Source organism: Aulonocara sp. 'chitande type north' Nkhata Bay, linkage group LG23 (genome assembly GCF_057382095.1).
Source record: "Aulonocara sp. 'chitande type north' Nkhata Bay isolate Kocher_YH1m ecotype deep benthic linkage group LG23, A_spYH_male_GT1.1, whole genome shotgun sequence".
Classification (NCBI taxonomy): Eukaryota; Metazoa; Chordata; class Actinopteri; order Cichliformes; family Cichlidae; genus Aulonocara; species Aulonocara sp. 'chitande type north' Nkhata Bay.
The window spans coordinates 27,939,036-27,958,835 of record NC_141365.1 but is presented as its reverse complement, the minus strand read 5'-3'; the positions used below and the strand labels follow the sequence as shown (position 1 = coordinate 27,958,835).

General features: G+C 41.6%; 1 protein-coding gene across 4 annotated transcripts in view; it reads left to right on the top strand.

Annotated features, from left to right (window-relative positions):
• The window catches only part of zeb2b (zinc finger E-box binding homeobox 2b), a 99,290-nt gene extending 80,311 nt beyond the window's left edge, over positions 1–18,979 (top strand). For 2 of the 4 annotated variants that reach the window (XM_086281728.1, XM_086281729.1), the window contains exons 4-10: positions 384–452; positions 3,587–3,775; positions 5,171–5,385; positions 9,192–9,300; positions 10,345–12,347; positions 15,062–15,242; positions 16,771–18,979. In XM_086281728.1, coding sequence (XP_086137854.1) covers positions 384–452; positions 3,587–3,775; positions 5,171–5,385; positions 9,192–9,300; positions 10,345–12,347; positions 15,062–15,242; positions 16,771–17,345 — 3,341 coding nt within the window. In that variant the 3' untranslated portion in view covers positions 17,346–18,979. The remainder of the gene's footprint in view (positions 1–383; positions 453–3,586; positions 3,776–5,170; positions 5,386–9,191; positions 9,301–10,344; positions 12,348–15,061; positions 15,243–16,770) is intronic. The other 2 variants (XM_086281730.1, XM_086281731.1) reach the window with 1 other exon arrangement.
• Positions 18,980–19,800: the final 821 nt, after the last annotated feature.

The following is a 19,800-nucleotide window of genomic DNA, read 5'->3' as shown; positions in this document are numbered from 1 at the left end:
CCTGCATGCAGCGGATTGCAGCGGCGTCACAGCCGGGGAGTAATAAGCTCAGCCTGCGTGTTGGCTGGAGCTCTATGATTGCTCAGGTGGATGTGTTCCGTGTTGTATTTAATCGCTCTGTTTGGCGATTGAAGCTTTCTTCGCCTCCCCCGCCGCTTGTTGTCACGTTAAAGGTAAATAAGTCTCTGTCTGGCTCAGATGATAGCATTCATTAAGCATGCTGAATAAAGCCGTGGTGCACTGCGATGCACAGCGGTGCCTTTATTGGTTTCACCATACCTTCTTCTTAAAGGCCTCATTGTCAGCGTTTGTCAGCGTGCATGGTACATCGAGGTACTCACCCTCCCTTCTCTGCTTTTTCTTCTTCTTCTGTTTTTGTGCAGATGAAATAAAAGATGATTTTGACACCCTGGGGCCTGATACCACTTTGCAGACAGTTGGAAACGGTACAGGTGAGTTCAGATATTTGCTGTATGTGTGTCAAACCTTTCATATTAAGCCATTCTTGTCTGGTGCCTTACGTGCATGTTTCTTTGTCAGTCTGCAAGTCTTTAAGGTCTGACAGCCCTATCGTTGATGATTAGTACTCTAACCTATTGGAACAAATAAACATAATAATGGAAGTCCTTTGTTTTTAACTCCGAAATATAGGGTAAGGGTTCTCTACCTCTACGTCAAGGATTGGATATTTTAGTTTTCTTTCTCTTACTGTCTTTTACCATCTTTACATCTAGCAGGTCATGTTAAGAGGTTAAAAACTTACTTCCAGCAGCTCAGCTGCAACTTGTAGGACCTCGTAGATGTTAAGAGCTTCTCAAACTGAAAGTGAACTGTTCAACATGACCATTTCACGCCCAACACTGGGTTCAAATTCAGCTAAAGTTGTACATTTTAAAGACCCCAAACTACCGACTACTGATCTAGTGTTAGGCTAAGCATATGTTTGTAGTTTCTAGTTTATGAAAAATTGACTATTTAGTAAGTGATTGAAACTAAACAAATCCCTCCTTCTTAGATGTGTTGCTAGTGACCTGGTGGATGTTAAGAGGTTAGAAGGTCTTTGATGTGCCATCAGGCTGAATGTGGCTTGTTTCAGTGGGGTTGGATTTCAGCTAATATCCAGCCCTTTGATGGCACTTCTGCCTGTTTTAGATACTCAGTTGGATAATCTCAAAAAAGAAGAACTGTAATGCCAAAATGTATGTAAGACATTTGATTAATTTGAAGGGTCACTAGTTTGTAATTCTAACCTTAACGTTTTATTGATAACGTGCTGAAGACTGATGGGGTCAAAATGACTAATTCCAAGTCAAAACTGGGTTTAAAACTAGACTAAATTTGGCTGTAACATAAAAGGTTGTAATAGTTATAACCACTAAACCACAGAACCTGAATCTCTTAAGATCTACCAGGTCACTGCCAACTGATCTAGAGCTAGAGTTATGGGTTTCCAATTTGTGAAAATTTGCCTAATTAACATGTGGATAAAAGAAAAATCAAACCTAAATGGGTTGCTGGTGGCCTGGTGAATGTTAATAAGTTAATACAGGCCTTTTTAGCTTTTTGCAGTCCCTGGAGGAGTTCCTGAACAGAACAAAGCAAACATATCCACAAACTGCGCGCTGTAATTAAAAGGAAATCTTCCTCTGCTGACTCAGTGATCACTGAGGCAATCCCGTGTATGTTTATAGGCAGCTGAAGTGATTTTGATTTTAATAACCATTGATTACACATGCTACTTTCAGCTTTCCCAGTTAGCTAAGTGTTTCTTCTGGTGGAGTCGAACACGACCTGCCATTTTTCATTAAGCCACCAAAGCTGATTTGTCGCCACATACCCTCCCTTCCATGATATCATCCTGGCCACCCTGACAATTGGCCTCGGACGCCGTTATGGTAAACCGAACTCGCCCTGCAGAACGCCATGCAGCCCTGAATCAAAATCCTCCCTTCAGCTTTAATTACCGTTACTTTCTGCTGGTGTTTTCCTCTTCGCTTTCTTTTCTCCTCTCCCCTTCTTCATGTTCTGGAAATTCAAGCCCAGCAAATGTTTTCCATTTAAAGGACTTTTGGAAACAATACTGTGGCACCGCTGTGGAAGCTCCCCGCCACTAGATCACATGTGATTTCATTTAAAGACATGAGCAGTTTGATCACGTCCCCCGATGCCAAAGCACACTTTGATCCAGGTGATTTCCTCGTCCGTTGGAAAGAAAGCTGGTCGTTTTCTCCTTAAAGAAACACTTTGCATGTATGTTTTTTCATCCAGAATATGTCCTCATTTTATTATTCCTGACGATAGAAGCTTGGTCGCTTGCATCAGCTGAATGTTAAAGTAAACCATGTTTCATTACCCTGAAGCTTTTCAGCTTTAAGTCCAGGAACTGCTTGCACTGAGCCGCACCCAGTCAATCATCAGTCAATCATCACAATTAGCTTAGCACTTCCTCCAAAGCTACAAAGAATCATCTAATGAGAAGACTGAGAATTATGCCATCACGGTTATCAAAAGCGATCCATTGGCACCGATGACATTTCGGTGCCATTTTTGACATCCAAATATGTACTACCTTGACCTTTCGCAAATTGGCCTGCAAAGTCATCACGGTCTAACAAATCGCTCTTTAAACTTCACCTTGGCTCGCAGTCTAAAAGCCTAATTAACGGGGGTGAAGTCTGATGAGATGTCACTTGGTTGTTTTTGTTTTGTGAGGATTTTTTTAAAAAATATATTTTTGGTCACCAAACATCCTCCAGGATCTCTCCAGGTTGTAAACAGTATGTGTGCGCGCGTACGTGTGATGTTTTGAAAGTCGGCCATCCCCTTGACTAATGAAGGCTGCTGATTTTCTTTTTGCTCCGGTTTGTTGTTTAGGAGGCAGCTATCTCCACGCTGCAGCTTAAGAGTTTCCCTGAAGAGAAGGGACTGGGAAATAATTTGAGAAAATGCATTGTGTGGCCTCAGCACTTTGGTTGGCTTAAGATTCATTCAGCTCAGCTATGGCAAAGCATGCCCCCCGCCCCCACCCCCCACACTCTCTCTCCTCTCTCGCCCTTTTTTTCCCTTTTTTTCTTCTCTTTTTGTGGTTTGGCCCTGGTAATCTGTTCAACACAGAATCAACAAAAGCCACAGCCTCTTGATTGACCTTATATGTGAAAGTCGATACTGAGAAACGTGGCTCTGTTGCTGATTAAACCAGGCTTGTCTGTATGTGTATGTATATGAGGCTCTTTTTTTAAAAAATTATTTGAGTAAATTAGGTCAGTGAAGGTTTTTTCAAGGCTCATGGTAGCACCTTTATCTCCCGACTTTTGTTCGGATTAAGTTACAGTTCTTGTTTTAGCCGACGTGGCGTGACAAGCAAGCCCAGTAATTTAGATGCATTCTCCCCAAAGCACGGCTGTAATGTTTTAGGGTGGCTATCCTCATCACATTTCCACCAAGATGTTCCCAATATCCTCCTGTAAGACATTTCTCTGGGGACGAAGGGAATCCAATTTATTCCTCTCGCCTCCCCCCCACCCTCCTGTCCTCAGTCTCCTCCTTCACAATCTCCATCTCTCTCTCTTCCTCTCTGTCACTTCAGTCAAGAGCGTCGATTGCACTTCAGAGTTGGAGGACTTCTTTGCCAAGCGGAAGCTGGATGACAGCGACAGCCACGTGGTGAGCATCGCCGAGTACCTGCAGCGGGGTGACACCGCCATCATCTACCCGGAAGCCCCCGAGGAGCTGTCCCGCCTGGGCACACCGGAAGCCACTGGACCGGAGGAGAACGGTACGGGTCCTGTCCAAGGGTTTGTAGGAAGGATCTGGGTCGAAAGATTAGGGTGAGAGGAAGGAAACAAGACAAGATGTAACCCAGAACAGCTATGACTCAGAAAATATTGGGAATTGATGCTAAGTTTGACCTAATTTTGATAACCTATCTATGGTTCCCTGTGTTAAGGAAGAGTTACAGGTAGGTTTGACCTCTCAGAGTCAGGGTTAGGGTTATTTTTAGTCACGTGTTAAAAGAAAGTAAAGTCTAAGTCATTGGGGTCATTGGCACTGACCCAACCCGAACCCTAACCTATCAGAATTTGTCATTATGTTTTTTTAATTGTTCTTCCAAATGTTCACAATCATGGGATACCAAAAAGGATCCTTCTAGATGGCAAGCATCAAATCTATTAAAGTTTTTTTCCTCTAAAATATAAGTAGGTTTAGGGTTAGACCTCACAGGGCTAAACAGGCATATTTTCAGGAAGGATAATATGATATCTTTCAAATTAAGCCTCATGCATTTGTTCTGGCATCATAGTTTTTCAGTTCAAGGTTGTCCAAGTAGACAAAACCTAACCCAAACCCTGCTCTTAACTCTAGATGTGTTGCCAGCAGCTTGGTGGATGTTTTTTGCAGAAAGACACCCACAATAACCTTTAAACTTGAAGAATGTCTTAAAACGTTCTTTAAACCGATGCATTTAAAAACCTTTCCTATTACTCCAGACCATTTTAAAGGATATCCAGCCTTAAATGTGCCTACTCTTATAGCATAACTGCTGCAGTAACTGAGGGTGCTTGCTCAGCTAATGTCCTGGCAAATGTTAAAAAAAAAAAGAAAAGAAAGGGGGAGAAAAAGTCTTCTCGCTGACACGACCGGGCAGCTGTTGGTCCCACAGATTCGCCGGATGCCTGGGTGTTTACCTACAGTCTTAAGCAACAGCTGGGCAGGGGCTTGAAATCAGATAGCACACCTCCGAAGCTCCCCGGAGGGAAAGAATTGGAAGAGGGGGGCTTGAATTTGAGCGGGATTGTGATTCACGCTACAGACACTATGAACGTGCCAGCGGTGGTGGTTAGGTGTGGGGGGACTAGAAAATGAGGGCTGTTTAAAGAAATTCGGACTATCTGTGGAATAGTGTGTGCATCCAGTACCGTGTACGTGTTTGTAACTATGTGGAGGAAAGTGAGAACGAGTGGGAGTGCTGTGTGTGAGTCGGGAGGAGGTCGTAGTGCAGCGGATGCCAGCCTGACACTGTGACTCTCATGTGGAGCAGATTGCAGAGATAACTCCCATACCACTCTGGGCAGCCCGCCCGTTAGTTGCCATTGATTCGCTGACCTTTTGGCCCGCTTTCCTTTCCCCTTCCTCCTCCCTCCTTCTCCTCCTCCCGCTGTCTCCTGTGCAGACCTGCCACCTGGAACGCCAGATGCCTTCGCCCAACTGTTGACCTGCCCCTACTGCGACCGGGGCTACAAGCGTTTGACATCGCTAAAGGAGCACATCAAGTACCGCCATGAGAAGAACGAGGAGAACTTCGCCTGCCCCCTGTGCAACTACACGTTTGCTTACCGCACTCAGCTTGAGCGGCATATGGCCACACACAAGCCTGCAAGGGATCAGGTGAGGGGGATATTCTTTCTTTTTTCTCCTTCTTCTTCCTCATCCCATCCCCTTCTTCCTGTTTTTCCCTCCTTCCTTTTCCTCCTCTGCCTATCCCCTGTTTCATTTCATTTCTAATGTGCCCCGATCCCTCAGAGAAGGGAGATCATTTTTTCTGATTGGCAATCATTATTAATTTTTCATGGCATTTTGAAGATGCAGATCCTTTAATGGTAATAACTTTAATTGAGGCCCTAAATGGTTTTTTGATGGCCCTCCCTGATATGATTTTCCAGTCTCGTGTTCACGATCGAATGATTGTGTTAATTTCCAATTTGGAAATTTTTATCAGCTCCTTAACTTCACTTCACTCCTGGCCTTTAATGTTCTTCTGGTGCAGCCCGCAGTCGTAGCACTCCATCAAACTCCACCCCCCTCCACTTCTAATTTCATGCACTGCATAAACATCTGTGTATACTTTAATTTTTTTCTCCCACGATTTATATCCTGTACGTCTGAAATATAATGTGAATCCGCTGGCAGTTAGCATGAATCACCTTAAAGTTCTGTGAGGTGAAAACGCATCCAGCAGTTACGGGTGTTTAACTCGCTTGTCAGCTTTTAGTTGAAGATGTGCGCTGAGATAGATTGTGGCAAAAAAAAATTGCACGCTTTCAGAGTTTTTGCACATTTGGGGATAATTATAAGTTCTCAGTAAGCTAAAATCGGAGCAGTAAATTTCAAAGTAGATGAAGTTGATGTTTTTGCTTCGGAGGATAATTATAATTGAAGAATTTTTGCTTTATTAAAAACTGCGACTTAACCTCTAAATATAAAGAATCCACTTATGCAGACATGTAAACAGCGCCATGCAACAGTCATGCCAAACTGTATCGTATTATGAGTTAATGACACTTCAGCCAGCAATCCATTGATCCACCTATGAACAATCACTTGATGAAAGTAGGAACAAGAAACTCCCTTTTTCTCAGGAAGAGACCTCTAGCAGGCAGCTGTTTGGCCTTTAAAAAAAAAAAAAAAAAAAAAAACAGAATTTTTTTTTCACTCAGACACCCTGAAATCATTGGCTAATAATTTGTAAAAATTTGTTAATTTATTATTTTTAACTACATAAATAATACAATTCTGTAATAGTTACATTCTGATTATATAACAAGCTATTAATGATTAATAAATGTTACCATTACTTTCCTAATTTTCTTAGCTCACCTATAAAACCACAGATTCAGTCAACCCTGATCTGAACAGCCTTCCCCAGCCTAATGTGAACCTAGACTACAAACAAAACCAAACAATGAGTAAGACAGGAAATGATGTTTAACCATCTATAAACACAAACTATTAAGTAGCAAATAATATTGTCATTTCGTGGTTTGTTAAAAGTAGAAAAACTGATGTAAATCTGTGTTGCAATGGTTATTGTAGACATGCCAGTAATCAGATTATGTATGGGTCTCAGTAAGAAACTTAGTTAAACATTTTACTAATAACTAATAGCAGTAATAACTTGGCGGATTGTAATAATAACTAGACTAATGTAGGGGGTCCAAAATGAATGTAATGTACTTGTCTGCCAAACTAAGTGAAAAATCAAGAATGAATTGGTCCTGGAGAGATACAAAGGTAACTACCAATTTATCGTTTATTACCAATGTTTATTATAAAATGTTAGACTTTTTTCTTTTACATACAGAGAAACTACAGCTCAAATGGGTCAGCCCCGTTTGGAGAAAAATAATCTGTCACGTCTCGGTGTCCAATTTTCTCTTGGACTTCCTCTGCTAGAAAAACCTTGTGATGCAAGTAGAGTTATAAAAAAAGAACTGAGCCATTCAGCCAATAACAGATGATATCATGTACTCTGATGCTTTGCGGTGTTCAGTCCCAGGTCGTGGGTGTTGTGTTGTGCTCTCTGAAGCGAGGATGACAGGCTCAGACTGTGGCTGATTTGATCAGATGTCAGCAGCCAGCACTTTCACCTGATCTACCAGCTGGGTGTAAACGTGAGCAGATGGGCCGGCCGACTGAGCCGCTGTCCCAATCCTCATATTACAATGCTGTTGCTGCTCCCCTCCGGAGTCCAGTCAATGGCCAAAGACTCCTATTCAAGCACCGTGGCTCCTTCTACAAAGCCAGTTATCTTGATTTGTAAATGAGCTGGATTGTTTAAGTGCTAATCCTCCAGATGAGATTGAGGTGATGTCTTACTCATTTTGATTCCTTTCCCTAGGTGGCGCTCTTGTTTTTTTTTAGCCTGTCCTCTAATTATCGACACTGACAAACTCCACTGTTTGCTTATATTAGATGTACATTTGGCAATTAACAACAAGCCGAGCCGCAGTCAGATTAACATAAAGAGAAATGTTCTGATAGGTAAACATGTGCTGCTCCGTTCTGTCTGCTATGTTTACAAGCGTTAATACTCCTCCTCCTCTTAAGCAATTAGCTGAAATATGACTAATTAGAGGTTATACATATGCAAACATCCAGTCCAATCCAGTCGGGCCCCCGCCCACAAACAGCAGTGGTGGCATTCACACAGACAACAAGCCATGAAGGAGAGACGGAGCGTTTTCGCCAGTGCCATTCACAATTATGAGCGCGGAGCAATTGTGTCTTATTAGCAGTGGTGGCGAGACTAAACTTTACCGGGCAGGGGTCCTCAGGGAGGGGGAAGTAAGAGGAAGGTGGTGGCGGTGGCGATGGAGGTGGGGGCGGAGGTAGCGAAGCAGCTGTTGCTGTTTGTTTATGCAACTCAGCAACATACGAGCGGTGGGGTCCCTCTCCGGCGCTTGGCGGGGCCTCGACTCTCCCTGCTTGATCTTTGAAGGTTGGGGCTGTTTGAACAATTCCTCCCAGTCCTCCCAGTGTCCTGCGCGCCACCATCTGTCTCCCCAGGAATGTGGGTAGAGTCAGCACACACCCCAGCATTTGTCAAGGCTGAATTGGGAGGAGGGAGTCGCTCTGCTTTTCCCCCTAGCAAGCTCAGAGAAAATGTGTCTCTCTCTCTTTTTTTCTTTTATCCATATTTACTAACCATTTAACATCCCTACCTCCCACTTGGAATTAATTGTTTTGTGAGTGACGAGCCAGGTTTACACACCCCGTGTTGTTGTTGCTGAGTATTATTATATTTTGATTTTTCTTTCCCTTTTTTTAAGAGAGGAAGGCTCTGTTTGAATTGCAAATGTGATGGATTGCAACTGATGTTTACCTTTTTTTTGAACAGCAAAATCAAGGCCGGGCCCATGTGCTGGCTTCTTTATCCCAAGATTATTAAAGAGACATTTGAGGGTTTTTTGTTTTTTTTTTTTTGGGGGGGGGACCTAATTACTGCAACACATTTGCAGAGGGGAGGAAAGAAAAAAAAGTGAAATTCAGAGATGGTGTGAATACAGGTATGCTGGCGAGAGAGAGCTCACAGATTATTCTGAATACATTTTGGACTGATTAGACCCCAAATTAATGAAAAGTAGATCACATCGGCACCTCTAATGAAGGAGAAACGCTCTAAAAAAAGACTCTTTTCATTTATTCTATTTTCTGGGCTGCCAAATTCTAAAGGCAGGCCTCCTTTGGCTGTGCAGCCAGGAAATTAAAAGGTATGTGATTCTCTCTGTTATCGCCGCCGCTGCCTGTAGTTGCTCAATGGAGGTGGGAGTAGAAAGCCAAGATGCTTCGTTTGCGACAGGAGCCATTTGGCTTGTAGCGTGAACTGAACTCTTACCCCCTCCATGTTTGTACATTTTTCTTTTTTTTAAATCTCTTTCTCTCTCTCTCGCTCTTTTTTTTTCTCTCTCTCACAGCACCAACTGCTCAACCAAGCGGCCGGCAACCGCAAGTTCAAATGCACCGAGTGCGGCAAGGCCTTCAAATACAAGCACCATCTGAAGGAACACCTCCGGATTCATAGCGGTGAGTTGCAGGAAGAACGCTGCCCTGCTCTTTGAATATTCATAACGGTGATTTAAGGATCCACAGATATTCCTTTTGGTTTATTTTGGACACTCGTCGGCTGTTAATGGACACTGAAGTCCTCGGGGTGTGCAATATTTGCTTATGTGTGTGAAGCTTTTAAATTGAATTGAATTTATTTGTTTACTTGTTGCAAACTTTCCTTTTTATCAGCCTTAAACAAAGAGTATTTTGTTGCAGAGTTCAGATGTGTACATTAAACTTACTTCAAAACTTCATGTACTGTGGAGCTGTTATTCTGGTAATACAAGCATGAAACAAATAGTATCCTTACCTAGGAAGCCCTATTGCTCAACTATAATTTATTATTTTATATAATTTAATTTAATTTTAATGCAGTTTTTTCAGATTATATTGACTTTAGGTTCAAAGCAAAACATGAAGAATTAAATAACTTTTACATTTTCTTAACAGTGCCCCAACTCTTAAGGAATTTGTTTTTTCAATTAATTCCTACAGTTTATTGGATGGGAGCCTTTTTCCCTACAAATAAAATCAAATAAAAATAATTTCATGTCCATCACACTTGTTTGAACATGCTTAAAATGTCCAAAACAAAAGTAGTCAGTGAGGTTTCCATGCCTTTGTGTTTAGTGTCTTTGTGTGCTCACTGAGCTGAGCAGAAAATGTTAAAGCTAATAAATGTTAAAGAATGGTTTACTTTCACTCAAAACATGTAAGTACAAAAAAAGAGCAAAGATCTCTAAACCAATTCAGTTTGGCAGAAAATAAAGAAAACGCAGACACTATACTGGAAGATTACCGGCTCTAGCGCATATCGCACATCTTGGCACAATTCAGTTAATTTCAATTCTGTTTTATTTACATAGCACCAGTTCACAGCAACAGCCACCTCAAGGCATTTTATATTGTAAAGTATAGACCGTAAAATAATATGAGAGAAAAAGCAAAATTGCATGACCCCCCTTTGAGCCAATTGGTTGTTTACTGGTCTTGGCTAACCATCTATATTTCTTGTTTCAGGTGAAAAACCTTATGAGTGCCCCAACTGCAAGAAGCGCTTCTCTCACTCGGGCTCCTACAGTTCCCACATCAGCAGCAAAAAGTGTATTGGCTTGATTGCAGTCAATGGCAGGATGCGCAGCAACATGAAGACAGGCTCCTCCCCTACCTCTGCCTCCGCCTCCCCCACTAACACTGCCATCACCCAGCTGCGACAAAAGCTTGAGAACGGAAAGCCACTCAGCCTCGCCGAGCACAACAACCACCTGAACATCAAGACGGAGCCGCTGGACTTCGACTACAAGCTGATGATGGCTTCTCATGGATTTGCCGCTCCTGGGCCTTTCATGAATGGAGGAGTGGGGGGAAACAGCCCACTTGGGATCCACCACAGCTCGGCCCAGAGCCCCTTGCAGCATCTTGGGATGGCCGGACTTGAAGCGCAGCTCCTGAGCTACCCGGGTCCACTGGGGAATAACCTGAGCGAAGTACAGAAGGTTCTCCAGATCGTGGACAACACTGTGTGCAGGCAGAAAATGGACTGCAAGCCAGAAGAGCTCTCCAAGCTCAAAGCCCACATGAAGGAGCTGGGATCCCAGATAGAGGAGCAGAAACAAGCGCTGACAACGGCTCAGGTCGGTCTTCCACTTGTCAATCACAACGGCGCCACCAAAAGCATCATCGACTACACATTAGAAAAAGTGAACGAAGCCAAAGCCTGCCTCCAGAGCTTGACTACAGACTCAAAGAGACAGATTAGCAATATCAAACGAGAGAAACCCAACCACATGCTTGAAGGAGGTGTGGATGAGAAGGTGCAGGAAAACAACATGTTTACACCTTACGCTTGCCAATACTGCAAAGAAACCTTCCCCGGGCCAATACCTTTGCATCAGCACGAACGCTACCTGTGTAAAATGAACGAGGAGATCAAAGCTGTGCTGCAGCCCAGTGAGAATTTGATGCCCAATAAACCAGGGATATTCATGGAGAAGAACACTCACTTACCCTCCTCCGTGTTGTCTGAGAAGGTACTCACTGGGCCTCTTAACCCTTACAGGGACCACATGTCTGTGTTGAAGGCATACTCTGCCATGAACATGGAGCCCAACTCGGAGGAGCTGCTCAAGATTTCCATAGCGGTCGGTCTTCCTCAGGAATTTGTCAAGGAGTGGTTTGAGCAGCGAAAGATGTACGAGTACGGCACTAACAGGACCCCACCACTAGAGCACAGGAACAACATGGATATGGTTGTCGGAACAAATAACCACCACACTCCACCAAAAGACTCTTTGGCAGCTAGGTCGCCACTGTCTCTAATCAAGCCTACTGACCGCATCACATCACCCTCCATAGCAGAGCTCCATAACAACGTGAACAACTGTGACAACTCGCTCAGACATTTGAAAAACCACCAGTTCAGCGGCAGCCAAACCAAACCCACAGGTGAAAAGTTGGACCACTCCCGCAGCAACACCCCTTCCCCGCTAAATCTGTCCTCCACTTCTTCCAAAAACTCTCACAGCAGCTCCTACACTCCAAACAGCTTGACTTCAGAAGACCTGCAGGCTGAGCCGCTGGACCTGTCTCTGCCGAGACTCATGAAGGAACCCAAGCATGCACTGACTGTCAAAAGCAGACCTAAAGTCAACAGTATTACCATTGACCATAACAGCATCCCTTCTCCCCGAGAGCACTTCGAAGAGCCTTTGAACTTGGCCTATCTCAAAAAGGATTTCTCAGGCTCTACCAACAATGGAAACTTAGAAAAAAGCACTAGCCCCATCTTCGGCATTAACCCGTTTGCGGCCAAACCCTTGTACACGTCGCTTCCACCTCAGAGCGCTTTCCCACCCGCCACATTCATGCCCCCGATGCAGGCCAGCATACCAGGTCTTAGGCCCTATCCGGGCATGGATCAAATGGGCTTCCTACCACACATGGCCTACACTTATGCAGCAGGGGCAGCTACCCTTGCCGAGATGCAGCAGAGGAGAAAGTACCAGCGGAAACCAGGTTTCCAGGTAAATAAGCCACCTGTGGTTTTGTGAAAGCCCCAGGCTCACTCAGATTCTCTGAAATGATCTGAACTCATTTCTGTACTAATTAAAAAACCACTCAGGAGTTAGGAGAGTGAAACGCTCACCTGAGGTAGACTGAACTGGCATAGGCGATGGAGATAAACAGCTGTGACACTACCACGGGGTGGAAAAAGTGAGGCGTCATTAGTGGGAGGAAAGGAGGGCCTGTGCAGCCTGTGTTCAGCTGTTTTAGCAGTAATATCATTCAGTGATGAAAAAGAAAAAGCTTTGAGGATTGCTTCTACTTCCTTGACTTCATTTTAACTGGATTATCTCATCCCGTCTTAATGAGCCTCCAGCCCTTCTACCAGAGTTTCATTTGCAGATTTATGAATGTTAGTGGTGTTTTAATTTTTACCCTCAAAAAAACACTGGCACAAAATATCAAACAGCATCAGGTTAAAATATATGACAGGACCCATATTGGCCCTAAAGTTTAATCTCGTTAAAGCTCTAATTGTTACCACTCTGCACAGTAAATTTTACCCGCTGGAGTACATTAATGCTCTCGACTCCAGTCCTCCTCCAGAGCTGGCCTGAACTCACATATTTTGTTATTAAATATGGGTGAAAGGCCTTTGTAAAAATGACAAAGGTGAGCCCCGGAGCTGTGCACTTCTCTGAAATTTCCCATTGCAACTTTGCTGCATTTTAAAGAGAGCCAAAGCCAAAATGAGCTTCTACATGTGGATTAATAATGCACAGTCTCCATGTTCATTACCAGTGAATGCTGAAGGCTGTTTAACATAGAGGGAGCCATTTTGATGAAAAAAAGTATTAATAATGTTTCCTATTCTAAGTTATTAAATTAGATTTTAAAAATACAGCTACAGGCGTTTAGTTCAAATTGATTGCAGAGTGATAGTGGTCCCTTCTTAAAACACAGTGCAGTGCTGTCCCCACATTATCACACACATATTCATTAAGGAAAGCTTCAGTGGCTCAATATTGGCCATTAAGGTGCACCTTCTGATTTTAATCATTATATGAGTTTGCAATGTCAAGAATGGCTCACTGTGCCTCCTCTAATGTTATAATATTGTTCTCCATCAATTCATATTTAAGACTAATCTTCATCATAAAAGAGAATTTTAAAGGAATGTGCAGAATTAACGCTCGTGTACAAAATTAGACCACACTGAATACACCATTATAGCGGTGTTTCATAATGAGGAGACTGTCAGTTATAGATGGGTGATATTACTGCAGAGCTGAAAGTTTTATAAGAAATAAACGCCGGTATGTGCTGGTAATCAAAAATGCATGAGAACATGTAGCGTTGTGTGATTGTTTGGGAGGAACGCTTCAGTGTAATGATCCTATGTGGACAAATGGTGTCTGGCTAGATATTTTTATGATCTTTCACCAGCTATTGTTTAAAGAAAAGAGGATATTCACAACTAAATAACTTCCTTTTTTTGCGTTGATCTTCTGGACTTTCCTTTAAAATTTAACAGTTAGTTTAGAAATTAGCATGCTATCAGTAACTTTATATTAATGTAATATGAAGCAGTTATGACCTAAACTCACAAAAATCAGCTAATAATGTAAATCAATGTAATTTAAAATAATATAAGTATCAAGTATGAGCTTTTCCACCAACGTAGATTGAGCTACAAAGTGTTTGTAGTTTTGCTAAATGACACTCTCAAAGCATACTAATTAGCTAACAAACACTTAGCTGTTAATATAGCAATTAGCATGACACCTAATTGCTAACTTTTTGTCAAACTTCATACAATTTTTCAAGATATATCATAGCAAACCTAAATATAAGAAATTGCAACTAAAATTATAAACATTAGCTTTCTCTCAAATTAGTATTAGGAGTTAATAAACCGGCACATGAACACAGGCACCTTATTTTTCCTTAATTTAGTTATAATTAACTGTCACCTTAAAAGATTATATAGCTTGAAAATGTAACTACTAGTACAAGGTTGTTTTTCTAGCAAGACAAAGTTAGCAGGAAAAATAAACTTTAGCATTTCTAACATACATATTCTAAAAAAATAAACAACTAATAAACTTTTTTCACATTTAAAAAAGTATGCACTGCTTATAAAGAGCTTATAGGTTTTATAGCTTTATAGATAAAATAAACTCCACTTTTCATTAAAACCAGATAGTGGGTTAACAAATATTAGCTTTTTTGCTACAGCGGCTTAAGGTAAATACCCTTCTAAAGGGGTTAAAAACTCCCAGCAGCTCAGAAAATATTTATTGTGTTTGCTAAAAAAAAATTTGTCACACCTTTTGAGATTATAACACGAACGCTCTTTGAGCAATGTGTAGCATTTTGATATTTACTCTTAATTTACAGTTAGCTTAGCAATTTACACTTCAGAAAAGGGTGTCTTCTGGTTAAACATAACTATAAATAAATACATTTTTGTTTGAGTCACATTAAGAACATAAACTCATAATTTAAGTAAAAATTTAAAGGGATTACATGTGGAATAATGTCAGCAACAGATATTAGCAACATTTACATGAAGCTAGCTTAAGCTAGAGTCATGTTATTTGCCACACACACAGTGACCACCTCACTGTTTTCTCACTTTTAAAAGAATATACAACATCTCATCATCACACTAAATTCATTATTGTGTTATCCTTTCTCCCTTTTTTTTGTTTGTGATTTTTTTTCTTTTTAGGGGGACCTGCTCGACGGTACACCAGATTACATGTCAGGGCTGGACGACATGACAGACCCCGACTCCTGTCTGTCGCGGAAGAAGATTAAGAAGACCGAAAGTGGTATGTACGCGTGTGACTTGTGCGACAAAACATTCCAGAAGAGCAGTTCCCTTCTAAGACACAAATATGAACACACAGGTATATACTGTTCTAGACCCTTATTTTAAACCCCATGCTTTTTTTATGTTTTAAATGTTTGTGTTGCCAAATCCTATCAGTATGAATATATTTTAATATATATAAATATTTTTTTATGTTATCCCCCTTTTCCCTCCTTCTTTCCTTCTCTGTTTAACCCTTAAGTTGTATATATGTAAACCCACACCTAACTTGCTTCTTCATTGACAGGGTTGAAATCCAGCGAATGAGTAAAGGCTTTGTGTGTTCTTTTTCTGTAATTTTGCAGGTATAGGCAGGATTGTACCATTTATTTCCCAATCATGTCTTCCTGTATGAACCACTTTGCTATCTTTAAAGACACACATCAATTCACCTAGATATGTAAAGCCAGCAAAAGGCCCCCTAATGCCTTTATCGGCCCTATTATTGACGATAGATCACATCAGCGGAGTAGTGCTTAGAAGCTTCAGAGCACCGATAACAAGTCTTTCATTATAGTTATTATACAGAGATCCTCTTTCACCAAGTTGCATCATTTATTTTATCCACTATCTGTAGAGAAGCGCTCTGTGCTTTACGCAGCCTTCGTGTTATCTGGTTGGACATAAAAGGGAGGGAGGCTCCACCGTCAGATCTCCTCTTCATTTAAAAGAGAAAATATGGGGTGGGGCGCGGGGATGCGTTATCTCCACTCCTGATGCGTCGCTGTGTGTTTTTAACAATATCGTGCCAGATGTTGGACCTGGAGTGCAGTTTCGGAGCTGTCAGAGGGGGGAGTCATGTGATTTGTGCGAGGCAGGAAGCCATATTTCCACACGTGGTGAGCAGCAGTTAGGGAAATGCCAAAATTAGAGGCTTCTTTGTAGCTTTTTAAAAAGAATCCAGGTATATTTTAGGTGAAGGAGTGTGGGGAAAAAGTGCCATTTAGCCAGCCATAAAACTATCTCACCCTGCACTCTTGGACAGCTCGGGTTTCTCATTTTGAGCCTTGGCATCTGAGCCGCGCCGTCATATTTGGTAGGGAAGGAGCTCCAGCTCAAAACCTAATATAGTCCCAGGCCTCGCCATGAACTCGAATTGCAATTGGAGATGAGCAGGGTTACCCCTCGGAGCCTTCCCCACCCCACAGCCCCATCTCGGGTTTGTTTACCCCTTTGTCGCCTTCTCTGTTTGTTTGCTTTAGCAGTAGTTTATTTATGTTGCATTCATCAGTGTGGCACGCAGGGCCTAAAATAAGTAGTTGCGGTTGAGTTTCTTCATGCTTCAACCACAGGAGGGGAATTTCCATAATGTAGGTCTGTGAATGCGAGCACGCTTTTCTCATCGTGCTCCCAATTTGAATAAACAAATAGCCCAAAGTCGTAAGTTGGATTTAATGCTCGGTGATGTCATTTTTACTCCATGCCATCCAGTTCATCAGAGTTTTTCCTCAATATTTTGCTTTGATTCTGACTTGTGTGTGTGTGTGTGTGTGTGTTTGATTTGCTGTGGCTGCAGGACGCCTCTCACGTCCCTTTCGTTTTTTCTCTGCTTTGTGTCTCCGCAGGCAAGAGGCCGCACCAGTGCCAGATCTGCAAGAAAGCCTTCAAACACAAACACCATCTCATCGAGCACTCCAGACTGCACTCGGGGGAGAAACCTTACCAATGCGACAAGTGCGGGAAGAGGTTCTCGCACTCGGGCTCATACTCGCAGCACATGAACCACCGCTACTCCTACTGCAAGCGTGAGGCCGAGGAGCGGGAGGCCGCAGAGAGGGAGGCCCGCGAGAAGGGCCACCTGGAGCCCACCGAGCTGCTCATGAGCAGGGCGTACTTGCAGGGCATGACTCCTCAGGGTTACCCAGAGCTGGCGGAGCGAGAGGCTATTCTGAGGCATGACGTGGTGAACGGAGGGATCAGAGATGCAGGGCGAAAGGAAGTGGATGGAACGTACGCAAAGATTGGACGGAGGGACGACGAGTTTGAGGAGGAGGAGGAGGAGAGCAAGAGCATGGACACGGACCCGGACACGTTGAGGGACGAGGAGGAGAACGGAGAGCACTCGATGGACGATAGCTCGCTGGACGGCAAAACGGAAACCAAATCGGATCACGAGGACGCGATGGAGGATGGCGTGTAATCGGCGGCGACACTTCAGAAGCTTCCCATCTTTAGAAGTTTAAAAAAAGAAAAACTAATGAAAAAAAAAACAAAAGAAAAGAAAAGAAAAAAAGTTTTTAAGTTTCTCTCTTTTCGGTTCAAGTATTCTTACCTGCTCGGTTTAAAACGCCGTGTTTTAAGCTGTACGTGCACGTGCCTGAAGCTTCCGGGAAGCTTGACGGACTCCTCAACGTGGACTCAAATATCAATCCGGAAGAGGAGGAGGAGGAAGAAGGAGGCATTGAAGGGGGAAGGGGGAGGCTTGGGTTTGTGAAATAAGCTGCATTATGCAAACCGAACAATGAATAAATGAATACATTTCAAAAAATGTACAGTACTAAGGCCTAAAAATATGTGTGGTGCTAACCTCCTCAAATAAAAACCCCTGTGTTCCATAGTATTTATAGCACAACTAGTGACTTGTACAAATTGCACTCCGCTTCTATAATCATGAACAAAAATAATAAAAAGTATTGCCTATGTATATATTTATACAGTGTTGGAAAAAGAGCAGTAGTATCTGCACTACTACAGTCCTTCAGTATTACCTTTGTTATCACCAACCTACCTACGGTGTCGTCTTTAGTTTTCATCTCCAGCCACACTGTTTTAGGCCTCTTGAATCAAATGAAGGAATTAAAATTCAAAGACTGTGTGAAGGAGCTTTCCCCCCCGTTTATTTTTTTGTTTGTTTCTTTATTATTTTTTTTAAAAGAGACCTTCATTTTAAGGGAAAATACAGTTTTACGGACAGATGTTGTTTTTTGGGGAGGGTCAAAAAAAAAAAAGAAGGACGAAGCCTTTGTAAGGTGTTTTTGATAAGAAAAAAGAAGCCTTATATGCAAACCTTTTAACCTGTGTGTTTTCTGCAAGTGCCACCCTCGTATTGTGTAAAAGGAAGGTTACTTTTTTTCACCAGCTTCAGTATTGATGAAATGGTTCACCGTTGTTCTTTGAAGCACCCGTGTCAGTATTATAGGCAGCAGTTCCTTAGTTTACATTATGTTGTGCAATGTTTTCTCACCTCTTTTCTTTGTCAGTATTACACCAAACCATTTTTTCTTCTTTTTTTTTTGAAAACAACAAATTGCATTTCATTTATTTGTAGGTTGAAAAGAAAACATTATTTATGTGGCCCATTTTATATTTCCTAATTTTATTTATTTCATACTGTTGTGTACAGTACTATAGTTCTTCAATATATAGATATATTTTAGTAAAAAGGAACATGGTGTCGATCATAGGGGCAAATTTTACGTAAAGAGAGCATTTATTGTGTTTTGAAACATTGTGAAATGCGAAGTTTAATCTTATTTTATTTTTATTTTTTTTTCCTTTATTTTCCAGCTACTGGAAAATTCCAAATTTGGGAACTTTTATACAATTGTGAAAACACTGTATTTTCGACTGAAAAATTCCACTTTCTTCATCTTTGTTTCTTTTTTTAAGCTAAAAAAAATGAAGAGGGACTGTTAAATACTATGTATGATATCATGACTGAAGAAGAATCTTTCCTGAAATGTCTTTGTAAAAGTATTATTGAATTCTTAATTTGTAATTTCTCTTGAAAATGACCCTGCTCGAATAAAAGTAGCCAAATTACAGAGTACCAAACCCTCGGGGCTTCGTGTTTGTTCACAAACGGTGAGGTGTGCTTGGCTTCGTCACAATGAACTCTTTCTTTTCAGATGGATTAAAGTCAACTGAGCCCAGCCCTCCTGCTGATTATCACTATTTTAAGATGAGAAAACAACATAAATGCCACGACCAAAGTTTTAAACAATAAAGCCAAAAATATTCTGTATTAGTTTCTTAGTAAATCACATTAAATGACTAAAACTTGGATTCCAGTCACTGGAATGTGTGAATGTGAATCAATCTGCCAATGAAAATAGTCTCATCCTGTTTTTACTGAATTTGCTGAAATGTGCTGTGTCCAGCTGTTCTGGAAGTGTTCTTTTACAGGTTAAAAAATGCTGTACATATAAAACAAATTATTAATTTAGACAAGAAAACACAAAGTGAAGCTTTTTAAAACCTCTAAAAAATATTAAAATCATATTTGGAAGCTTTTCTTTTGAAACAAATGACATTTTAACGCTTTAATTAAAGCATCTTGAGCAAATTGCTGTAAGCAGATAACATACTTATGTAGCTGTCAGCAGGTTTAAGAATCAAAATGATTTGCTTTGTTTCACTGAGTTACTCCCGCTGATTGGAGGACCAAATGTACACCAGAGCAAACCTACGACTACTACTTATTTAAAGGCTGGTTTAAGGCAAGAAAACACAAGGCGAAGACACATTTAAAGGTTTTTAAAGCATATTTGAAGCTTTTATTTTGACGCATGACAATTTTGATAAACTCCTTGTTGTTTCACTGAATTGATCCGACTAACTGAAGGATCTAACATGCACCGATCCAACTTATCCCT